Source organism: Chelonus insularis, unplaced genomic scaffold (assembly GCF_013357705.1).
Source record: "Chelonus insularis isolate UGA/USDA-ARS -01 unplaced genomic scaffold, ASM1335770v1 contig_85_pilon, whole genome shotgun sequence".
NCBI lineage: Eukaryota > Metazoa > Arthropoda > Insecta > Hymenoptera > Braconidae > Chelonus > Chelonus insularis.
Window position 1 is genome coordinate 1018558 of NW_023276773.1, and position 12323 is coordinate 1030880.

A 12323-nucleotide genomic window follows, 5' to 3' on the forward strand; every position below is an offset into this window, starting at 1 on the left:
ACAGTTATAACATTATTAAACCAATTTATCCTTCCATAGTTTTAAAAACAGGATCAAGCGGTAAATAATCAGTGCATTAACAACATTCGGTCAGATTTCATTAGAATGTTTTTATTGAACATAATTGATCATGTTGTAAATCTTATAAAAAATATTAGACATATCTTAACAGTCATTATGAGAAAACATTAATCAATAAATTTTAAAGCTTACCTTAATTAACAATCGGCACCTTAATATCTAGAACATGATAACACTAAAGAAAACTAAAAGATGGCCATATGAAAATACGCCCAGACATATCGGTAACATTTTCAAATAAGAAAGTCCATCACTGTGCTTAAATTAATTTAAGTATCAACTTAATGATATAAATGCAAAGGCAATTCAAATTGTCATTAGAGATATTTACATCTAGCGGCTCAAAGTCTACTGAGAAGTGCTGAGTACAATTTACATTTCATTTGTTATCTGCACATGTACAGTCCACGGCATCATATTTCAAAATCTGTTTGTTTTGTCACTATTTAAACAGTGATAAATATGGCAACATTGCTTAACAAATCTTCTATTTACCACATAAGTTCAAAGAACTTAAATGACTAATTGTTTAGAACTAAAATATTAATGAGTCTTTACAATTATTATCCGTACATATCAACAATAAGTCAAACACGGTGATATAATGGTTCACGCGTTAGCTGGCTGTGCCATGGGTAACGAGTTTGATTTTCGGCCGAGCCGAAATGATTTATGTCGCTTTTTTTGGACCACTGGTAGCGGAAGGCCTCTCTGGGGGGTCAGCAGTATTGGTACAGGTTTCCTGTCGTTTTCTTGTACCGATTAATGCAAATACAATACAGTACATGTAAAATACTTGGCGTGTATAATGAATCTTAGTCAATATCTTTCTTAATAAATACAACACTTCAACAATAAATTGCTTAGCCAAACGTTGCCGATTCCCAGTCAAATGGTTAGATTACGGTGTAAAGTTAAATATAATCAATTTAACTATTACAACCATTGGTTGTGTACTTCTGGCTCAGACCACGTAACATTTACCGCTTCGTAACACACCATAAGAAAGAAACACATTATCACAATACGTCACATGAAAACGTCCGTCATCAATACAGTAGGCAATAATATAGCGTTGTTTGTCAGAATTAACTCAATATTACGTCATTAATGTTATATATTGATATTTATGATCTCATTAAATATGTTGCTACGAGGTAAGAGACATAATACGATTGATTTGAAATATTGACAGCCTTATGATCTATAGCCCTACTGTCCTATTATCAACTTGATAAACAAATCAGTCTCTATGATCCACTAATCACTCATTAACGCCCCCAAACAATGTCTGTAAAGATTAGAAGTCTTGATAACAATCCAAGATAAATAGAAATGTATCAATAGAGATTATTAAAAATAGCAGGTTGAACCAATATGACGCCGATTACTTCAGACATAAGACTTAGGTTCATTGTACTCGTATTTGTCATAGTTGATTTTCAACCTGAAAGGAAAGAAGATTATGTTGAAGATCAGGGTTCCAAAAGAAACTCTTCAATCATAGAGAAACTATGGTAGGTTTATTTTTGTAATCTTTCATAAAGCTTTGATTGAAAGAATCGATTTGCTAGTTAGACTAAAGAAAAACAATATGAACTTACCACAGTTGAATAAGCTCGACCACTAGGATACAACAAATTACAAAAAATTGTACTTGTTGGATGCTTTTATTTGGACAGTGATTAGTAACACTTATCACAATTGGCTCATTTGGACACTTTGGGTCGGAAGGAACGGGAATCGCCATGGCTGAACCTTTCTGTTTCGGAGTAAACACGGGAATGGTAAGTTCGTGTGGAACGAAGGCTTTGAATCTCGGTCATCCGGCCCTCCGAAGGAGTGGTAAAGGGTCAAAAAGTGCGACGCAATAAGAGGGTCGCCCCCATTGCAGTTTGCAGATGGAACCCTCCGGCCATAATGAACACAAAGGAATATGATATGAAAAGTTGATTTGTAGCCGAAATCCGGTTATTTTTGTCTAATATTTCTTAAAAGATTTCTTTCAAGCTTTAATAATAGAGTACACCTTATAAAACCACGTGTGAATTGGTTACATCATACCAAATGTGGCACACAGTTGCGTACATTCAACAAATTCAACATGAACTTTTATCACTATGTGCATTTTCTTTAATTTCATTTATTTACATGGATAAAAATACATTAATGACTTATTGTTCCAACGTATTGAGATTTATATTTTGCATCATTATCAATCCACCAAGCAGCTATGTTAATAAATTCAGTTAAAATATAGTCATAATAGTACATAACGAACCACCGTTCTTTGTTCTAGACATTTTACAGTTTTACATTAATGAGGACTTAATTATAATTCTCTCAGCAGACATTTTTAGTCTCTTAGACTTACCTAACGTGAACTTTTTTTAACCATTTTGTATGCCAAAAATTGTAGACAAAATGCAAAGGCGAATGTGGTAAGGAGAGCAATGAACGTTCAAGGATATGTAGTTGGTAGACTGCCGAAACGATTTTCGGTTTACACCACACTTTTCTTAAAATGTTAATTTTATTCACCTCATGTTTAAACTGAAAAAAATATTACTGAAAAATGGCTAATTACAACACAAGTTTATAACCTCATTTATTGTTATAAAATTATGATATTACCTACATTAATGGGGTTACTAATTAAAATAATATTGTAATCACTATCAGTGCACTTCAAATGGTTGACAAATGGCTACGGTGTTAATTTAAATGGTTGACGTCATATAACTATACCGACAGTAGGTATTAAATTTGACTCATACTTTTTTGTCCTGAATGCCATGGTTACAGCCATGTAAGGTGTACAACTCTTGAGAACAACTCGAACATCATAGAGTTAGTGCCGAAATAGGACTCGTATGTACAGGGATCCTGTTCTTGAGCAAACACGTTCAGGTTTTATGAACCGCGTTGATCGGAGCGATAAGAACGTACAGTGTGATGTTAAAACAGTACAACGACTATTATTGCTCTGTCCATGTTCCTGTTTCATACAACGTACAGTTCAATACCGCGTGCACTTCCATTTAGTCTATGGACTCCAAGCCGGTAACGTGGTCGCATACAATCGTTTGTGAAAAAAAAAAATCAATATGGCTAAGTCTGTAAGTACATGCAAATTTTATATAAATAATTCTAAGAATTATATTTATTTATCACAATTATTTCCGGCTCAGTGTCCTAGAAAAATCGTGATGTTCAATCGCGCCACGCTGTCTACCGTTGCGTCTAGAATGTAAACACGTAAAACCCTTGTTGCTATATGGCCGAAATATTTCAATACAAGTTTTATGAGCTAAGCTCGTATTACATTATGTTTATGAACAGTGCTAAACAGTTTTAATCTGTTAATTTACATTAGATAATTAGTTAGATAACTAAAGCCGAAATTATATTTCTTATCTGCATTTTTTAGGATGACACGGGTGGATCAAGTAGCAAAGTTAATACGACAGGTGACAATAAATATGGCAAAAATAAAAAGAGTCCGAAGATTGGAGGATTAAACCCCAGCAATATATACTTAGCTACGAAATACGATGACAATGTGAGTACCTTTTTTTTAATGACCGAAAGTTTGGGTTAGTGATAAAAATCTTAAATTTATGTTAATGTTTTATTTTTAAATTCACGATGACATTTACTTGCCCATCGTATGAGCAAAAAAAAATTGTTTGCGTGGCATTCGAGAATCTTCGTATTAAAGTTTTTATTTTTAGATGTCCTTTAACGGTTTCCTAACGAGATTAAAATAAATTATTATAAGAATCTCTAGAAAAATAAAACAATGACCTCTCTTTTCTGTTACACTGTTGGAATCAACCAACTCTATTTTATTACATATCGACGCTATGTAATATAATAACATGCAACCATACCTAATGTAACAGGAAACAAAGTCAGAATTTTTTTTATTAATTTAGCGGTAATAATAAGATCCTGCTTGAAATTGTGATATCATTATTACTAATTATAAATAAATAATGGATTTACAATATAGTAATTTGCACTGCTTTGATTAAGGATATTTTTTTGGCAAGTGATAATAAAATTTAAATATTTAATCTTGAGACGTATTCCATAGCTAGGAAAGTGAGACTCCAAACCAATTGCCTTAGGAGCTCCATTCTATTGATAGCAAAGAAGCGAAGCTGGTACAGATGTCCAACTGTGGGTTAAACATTCAAGCCAAATTTCGGCTAACAGCTCTAAAAGATCTGTCTGTTGGCGCCTATTTACGTAGGCGTCAGGACCATAGATGGCGCTTCCCGTGCGCAAGAGAAAGATGCCGGGTTCAATTCCCGGTCCCAACAAACGAAGAAAGGAGGTTCAGCCAACCCTATGTCTTTCACAGATAAAAATAAGGTAATAAAAATTACAATGCAACAACAGTTGCTGCATGTTTATCAGCACGTCGTTCAGTACAAAATTAATCCGTTTTCATTGACCTCTAAAAGTCTCATTTGTTTGCGTTATCAGAATAGATTGCAATGTATTTCGTAACTAAGCAGTTTAATCAGCCACATCACAGCTATATCTGCAGTGATAGTCGAGTGCAAGAATGTTCATATCTAAAAAAAAAAAAGATAGTAAGAATTTTTTTCTTTTGTTTAAGGTCCCAGAAGAACTCGTCTGTCTTCATTTTGATGACTTGATTATGAAGGCCTTAAAACTGACTCCGAAAAAACCCAAGTAACTCTCACGTGACCATTTAGTCGGAAATATTTTTACAAATATCAGTCTTGTTAATTATATTTAAAATTCTAAAATCTTTATCTAATGATATTTTGATAAATTTTGGCTTAAACCTAAACGATTTGATCTCTTGTAGTAATACTCGTGATATATTGTGACTGATGGTGCTAGTGATGTTGTTAATTTTTAAGAGTTTTTACGTTAAGTTCTTTACATTACAATTTATATTTCAAAATTGAAATAAAGGATAATTGTGAATAATTACAAATAATTCATTGTATTATAAATATGAAATTTATCCTGTCCTTGAACAAGTACTGATTAGAAATAATTATTTCATTATCAGAATGCAAAAACATTGTGCAATTTTAAAAACACACATTAGGTTAATTAGTATTAGGATCCATCAAATGGGCATACGCCATCTGGCGTCAGAACTTGTAACACAGATAAGGGATAACTTAATACGGAAATAACACATATAAACCGTAAAATTGTTTAAAAAAAAAAATTACGTGATTGGCATTAAAAACACGCTCACCTTCAAGGAATTTTTTTCCGGGAGTTTGCATCAGCCCAATCACACATTGTTCCAATACTTATCGGTTAACTTTAATTTAAAAATTTAGAAATTACACAGTAAATAATAGGAACTATGGTAAATTTACCCTTATCTACACCATTTTTTTAGGCTCCTCCCATTTGATGGATCTCAATCGCATTTGACCAAATATCATAACCGAAATTAGAATAAACTTCTAGTTTAGCAAAAAAAAAAAAAATACTTTAAAATGTAACACAATAGTGAATATTCAATTACCGTCACGTATCACATGCCAATTCAATGTTTGGTCAGTTCCGTCCCGATGTGAGGTAGGTCAGGGAAGTCATGACTAACGTTATTATGATATACCATACACATTTTTGGGTAGTGTATATTGGTTATTTGTTCCTCATTAATGGACGGAATTATATTTCAAATATAAATTGAGGTATTTGGTATTGCACACATACCGTTAACACAAAAACTATGCAAATAAATAACTGTTAGAAGCATTTCACCATTGTATTTTAATTTTCTTCTAAAGCGCCTAGAACAAAAAAATACAGATATATATGTAAATATATGAATCTTGGTGTACTAGTTTCAGGTAAATGAATTAATAAAACGAGGAAAGACCTACAGGTAAAAACCCGGACAGCACCGAATTATGGAGTGTGAAGGGGTGATTAGATAAAGAATAAAGAAAATATCTGAATTTAAAGGTTCAAAGTAATTTGACAGATATTTTCCCGTGGATATTTCCTTATTTTATTTATTTATTTGCCTAAAACTACTGCTCAAAGTTCCATATACTTATACATACCTATATGTTTTCGCTCAAGGCGCTTTGGCTATACCTTCAGCTATAAATGACAAGACTTTTATCTTTATCTCTAATTTAATTGAAACCGGGAATGTTTGGTATGCTGCTTCTGACTGCTTGTGCTCAAGAGATATGACTTTAATGAGATCTTTCCTAAGGGACTCTCCTCTATGAATGACTAATCACAACGTACCTCATGTTTGCTTTAATATTGTTTTACTTTTTTTTTTCTACTCATGTACATATTTTTACTACCTATCTGTGGCCTTAGCTTGACTTTGCCGTTGGGCATATGTAAATTTTTGAATAAATAATATAATTAGTACTAATACTTTGAAGTAATGGAAACAAAAGATCGCATAATAATTAGTAATACAAAGTCACCTTAATCAATTCAATAAACCATAGTTATTTATTGATTAATTGTGCCAATTGTTTGTATAGTGGAGGCGAGACCTTTTTGTATGTAAATTGTCATATTACGTAGCTGATGAAATATTTATTAACTAATACACCTGAGTATTATTTTGACTGCTTAAATTGAGAGAATAATGCGTTCATTCCATGGTTGCCGAATTATTGACGCATTTCACTACGTCATAATTATGAGTTGCAAGATAAATGAAGACATGTAACAGTTTAAAGAATTTCCGTGTTGCTATGCACTCGGCAACATGAAGATACCAAATTAAATATTACGTAGACGAAGTCACGGGCGTTCATTAGCAACGTATATTTTTATATTCAAGGTTGAATGTCGTTAGAACTCGTGTTAGATGTCTAGATTTTTTTTTCTCTACATTATGAGAACCAACATTAGTACGATGTCTACGTTTTTTAAACATCAAAGCCGAAGAGTAATAGTTAATTAGAAATATGACAGCAAACCTAAAAAACGCCTGAGCGTCTAAGACGTATAGCCGAAAAAATTCGGCATAAGAAAATCAATCATAAGACAATAGGTTTTTTAAGAATACAAATAAATCATTCATAGAAACTATAAGTAAGAAAAAAAAGTCTGCTTAGACAAACCGACACTCCGTACATTAATCTGTCAGCGTGTTATTAGAATTATGTTGCGCAATGGATCGTATATTTCATGAACTGAATAATTATTTCTTAGAAAAACCGCAAAGTATGGCTGAGTATTTAAACCGATAAAAGTGTTACTCGTTAGTGTTTACTAACAATGCAGTTGTAACCGATAGAGTAGAAAGCGTTACACATAATAAGGATAATCTTGATAGCTTATCACACATAAACTCACATGGAATATTTATAGTTTTTTTCCCTGTTCGTACAGCTGTTCACAACATGGAGTTGATATTTGTCTAGTGTGAATCAGAGGCCCAAAATGGGAAACGTTCAGTTTGTTGTGTGCTACGCTAGAGACGTCTCGTGGTGAACTAGAAATTTAAATATTTTTTTGCTTAAACCAAGTGCTGTTTTAATTTGTGAAGTTACAAATAACTATATTCGAGTTACGGTAAGTGATTTGTAGTTCATAATAATGTTAATGAGTACCTAACAGGTATAATATCATATAGTTATGAGTATGGATTGACGTTGAATGTCTATTTGTAGATGCAAGAGTTACCGGGTCAGCGAGAAGGTACTAGAAAGTATTTCCACAATGGATATTTCTATCATTTAGATCCACGCTCTGCTGATATTGGAAATGCCTTTATCTGTACTTATCGCTATCGGCAATGGCAATGCCCAGTAACCGCTCAGAAGCATGTAACCAGAGAGATCAATGTGAAAGGAGAGCACGGTCACTCACCAACTTCTTTACAAGAATACAAACGTTTTGAAGAGTTCAAAACGAAGCTTAGAGAGCGAGCACGCGAAAGTACTGATTCACCCAATGTCATCTTCAAAACACTGAAAATCGAGTAAGTAATTCTAAAATCGAGTAGTTAACTACAACTTCTTGTTTTAGAGATTTTTTCAATAGATGACGTATACAGAGTAATTAAGATATTTAATAAACAAATTCTTTGCAGATATTCGGATGTTGCTCACCTTATACAACAAAGTAGTGCCAAAATGCACATAAGAAGGGAAAGGAATAAATATCAGCACAAAATACCCAAAACATTAAACGATCTTGGTAATTTACTTGCAAGGTATGAACCTGTCCAAGGAATTTACCAAGGGCAAGTAGTGGTATCGGAAACAAGCAGTGCTGTTATCTTCGCAAGTAATACTGTGCTAGAACGCCTAAATGATTTCTCAGAGATCTACGTGGATGGTACTTTCAAGGTAACTTTTAGATACCCACAAATATGTATAATACGTGAAATATACTTATTTTAAAAATAACATTCTGTCTTACATATTTCCAGTGTGTGCCGAAAGACGTAGGAGCCAAAAAGCTTCTTATCTTACACATGAGGAAAATGGACGAGGTATATAACTGAAATACTTTTGCCTTATATGGTACAATGCCATCATTAACACTATTTCTTATTTTCTTGCAGGGTATGGCAAGTGTCTTCGTACTTTGTGCAAACCAAACAGCTGAATTATACATAGGTATCTGGAACTTTTTGCTCGAACGAGTTCCCGGACTTAAGACGAGCTTAAAATTCATTATGATGGACTTCGAGCGGGCATTGATAAAGTCTGTAAAAGAGACCATGCCATGGATAACGATCAGAGGTTGCTGGTTTCATTTCACTAGAGTGAGTATTAATACAATTTGAGAATGATATGTAAAAACTAAAAGGTTTTATTAACATGTGTTTTTCTTTATTTTCAGGCAATCTCCTGTCATTGGCAAGATTTAGGTTTGAAGAACGTTTCATCTACTCTTGTCCAGGATATTCTTTCTCTTACCTGGGTACTTCCTCTGCTACCCGTAAAACATTTTTCTACAGCTATTGAAATTTATAAAAAAAAGGCTAACCAAGTTGAGCCAGAATATCAAGATAGTGTCAATGAATTTATTGACTATTTAGAGAAACAGTGGCTACGAATAGCTGAAATAGTGTCTTTATGGGGATCACCTACTCGGACGAATAACATCTGCGAATCATTCAACAGATGTTTATCACAGCGTCTTGGCAGTCATCCCAATGTCTTTGTTTTTATTGGTAAGTTACTGATGTTAATGTAAAAATACTTTTATTTTATAAAAGTTGAGGATGATAAAAAATGCTTATTTTCCAGAAAAATTGATGAACATAATTGCGGAGATAGAAGACAAATTGAAAGACCTCCAGCGCGATGGAAGTGTCCTTGGCAGACAATGTTTCAAAAAGTTGAAAATTGATATGTATATAAAGTATCAGCAAATAGCGTTGCATAATGAAAGGTAAGAAAAACTAAACATTACTATTATTATGTCACGATTATGATCTGATAAGTAATGAATCAATAAACATTTTGTCTTTCAGGATCGATGTTGGTGAGTTTCTGATGAAGATGAAGACCAAGACTGTAAAAGATTTCATTCAGCTCAACTTGTACTCACCACATAGTAAGTATATATATATCTTTGTATATTGAATCAATCGATTTAAAATTCTCTCATTACTTATAATATTTTTTATACATTTCAGATATCAAAGATTTTAATCCAGAAGACATATTGGGTCCCGAGGAGCTCGCGGATTTACTTAGAAACCCGCAAGTAATGGAGGTTGTTGACCATACGACGGTAGAGTCTCCAGAAGTCATGCAAGTGAAGAACTTTACAATCAATCAAAATTTAGAAGTCACACAGGAACCAGAGGCGATGACAAAACCGGAAACAGTAAAAGTCAAGAAACATCGGGTAGTGAGACAAAGAAAGCTAGCTCATCAAACTCATACCCCTGAAGTTCTTACTCGGAACGCAAGAAAAAAGAAACTTAGAGATCGACCAACTACAAAATCTCAGAAGAAGAGTTGTGCAGCAAGCCCTTCCTCTAAAACAACTTCAAAAAAAATATCGAAAAATGAAAAATCACGTAGCCTACTGATTGTCAAACACGAACCTCGCTATAAGATGTCTCCAGCTTTGAAAGCAGCTCTAAAAAAAGCCGAGAAAAATAAGCAACTTCGTATTCAACAATTAGCAGAAAATGAACTTCGCTTCAAGTTTTCTCCATTTTTCAAAAAGTTACTGAAAAGAGAAGAGACAAAGCATCAAACGATTGAATAGAATAAATTGATAGAGATGTAATTATAAAGTTGTAACGATAGAGTTGTCATAATGCATTAGGGTTTCATGCCTTATCTGTATTGACTTAATTAGATTGTGCTTGCTAGGAATTATCAGAAATAATGTGGATTAAATCAAACAAAAACATTATACTGTGATGATAGAGTTGTAACGATAGAGCTGTAATGATAGAGTTGTAATGATAGAGTTGTAATAACAGAGTTGTAATGATAGAGTTGTAACAATAGAGCTGTAATGATAGAGTTGTAATAACAGAGTTGTAATGATAGAGTTGTAACAATAGAGCTGTAATGAATAAAATTCACAGTTTCTCTAAAGGAAAGAAAACTGCTTTGTTAATTACAACTCTATCAAACACTACCCAATGTGTACAACTCTATCAAGCACAGCTCAATCGTGCACAACTCTATCACGCACAGCTCAATCATGTACAATTCTATCTTATATAAACACTTGTATATAGGAAAGGCTACCCTTTAAAGGTATTTACTACTCACTTTATTAAAGTTTTTTTCTCATAATAAAAATTTTACTCTATATTTTTTTGTTTATTTTTTAGAATAAAAATTCGCAAAAATAAACTTTAAGTCTTTAAGTCATCGTATGGACAATATGACTTCGAAAATACTATCTGTTTATTCTATTTTCACATTTTTAATTGAGAAAATTCCATCTCCATCGATCCCTATTTTCCAATTAAAAAATGGTAATTCCTAATTAGAGGAATATTCGATATCGATCTATTGAAATACAAAAATAGACTCAACTCTTTCAGTGGAAAGGAAAAAACAATCATTAAAATACGTAAATTCCCAAAGTTGATTTCCGAATTACGTAAGCGCCATTGTTCTATTTATGTACAACAATAACATACCTGCTACTAAAATAGAATTTTATGATATTTATTTATAGGTCTAAACTCCAAATAACGGCACTATTCAACGAAATGACATCAACCGAAATGGACTCCATGAAATGCACAAATATTTGACACAATATTACCGAAGTTGATTTATCAAGATCCATTTCTTTTATTCATTCAAAAAGAAGGTATTGTAGTTGGCGTCTAAAACTACAATCGATCTTTATTGAGCATATTTTACTGACCACATCATTTTCTGAGGTAAATACAAGAGGACATTGTTCTTTTGACAACAGTTCAGTGAACGATTGAAATGTTATGACACTATCAAGACATAGTTATTTAACATGTTATCCTGTTATTGCATGTTCATATTAATGACAATTATTATTTGCAATAAGTCTTCGCCAGAAAATGGAACCGAAACAATACCCCTGTTAACAATATTTAAGATACGGAAAATTTGCACATGTGCTTCAAAAGTAACAAAAGATTGTAAACCAGGCTTTCAAATATCGGTCATGATTTAAAATAGATCTTTAATTTCTCAACTAGTAGTTTTATGATGAACAAAATAATAATAGTAATAGCTTTCAAGGTTTGAAAGAAAAATAGTAGTTTAAATATTTATGTTTAATAACATCCCATAGCTAAATGATATGTAGAGTATCATTATTGTCTTACATTGTTGTTAAACTTCCTGTTTATCAGACTTATAGAATTCTAAGTTTGATAGCATGCTTTTGTAGTTTTCCCATTAGCACATGATATCTTCACTATTGAGTTGTTCATCCAAAAAAAAAACTGTTACCGAAAAAGAATATTTATTTTAGATTCCGCGTAGAGGGAGTAATAATGATAATAATATTTTTTGATGGACAATAATCCTTCAACTAAACCTTAATCGTTGTAAATGAAGATCTTTTTAACGACTTTTCGGGATGACATCTCTACTGTATAAATCAGAGGTGGGCAAACGTGACTCTTGAGGTATAATTTTCAGAGCTATTACTCTTGGGAGTAAAAGTGAGAAAGATATAAGATGTTACTAGGTAGACCATTTTTATTGATGCTCCCCTGATGAACCCTGTCTTTATCTTATAATCTTATATCTTGTATATCTTTTCAAGTG

General features: G+C 32.7%; 1 protein-coding gene and 2 pseudogenes across 1 annotated transcript; 2 read left to right on the forward strand and 1 right to left on the reverse strand.

Moving 5' to 3' along the window:
* Positions 1-213: 213 nt before the first annotated feature.
* On the reverse strand, positions 214-1945 carry LOC118071486 (uncharacterized; annotated as a pseudogene).
* A 1233-nt stretch (positions 1946-3178) lies between these two features.
* LOC118071487 (uncharacterized) lies at positions 3179-5022 on the forward strand (annotated as a pseudogene).
* A 3169-nt stretch (positions 5023-8191) lies between these two features.
* LOC118071483 (uncharacterized) lies at positions 8192-10553 on the forward strand. The gene is made up of 7 exons (NM_001414563.1): positions 8192-8423; positions 8507-8569; positions 8642-8845; positions 8923-9256; positions 9333-9477; positions 9560-9642; positions 9725-10553. The coding sequence occupies exons 1-7, from the start codon at positions 8208-8210 to the stop codon at positions 10306-10308; spliced, it is 1629 nt and encodes a 542-aa protein (NP_001401492.1). The 5' UTR covers positions 8192-8207; the 3' UTR covers positions 10309-10553.
* Positions 10554-12323: the final 1770 nt, after the last annotated feature.

Excerpts from the sequence above, each read along its gene's own strand:
- LOC118071483 (NM_001414563.1), top strand. The coding sequence starts at position 8,208 with ATGCACATAAGAAGGGAAAGGAATAAATATCAGCACAAAATACCCAAA. Across the intron at positions 9,478-9,559 it reads ATAGCGTTGCATAATGAAAG|GATCGATGTTGGTGAGTTTC; the intron begins GTAAGAAAAACT and ends TTTGTCTTTCAG. Across the intron at positions 9,643-9,724 it reads CAACTTGTACTCACCACATA|ATATCAAAGATTTTAATCCA; the intron begins GTAAGTATATAT and ends TATACATTTCAG.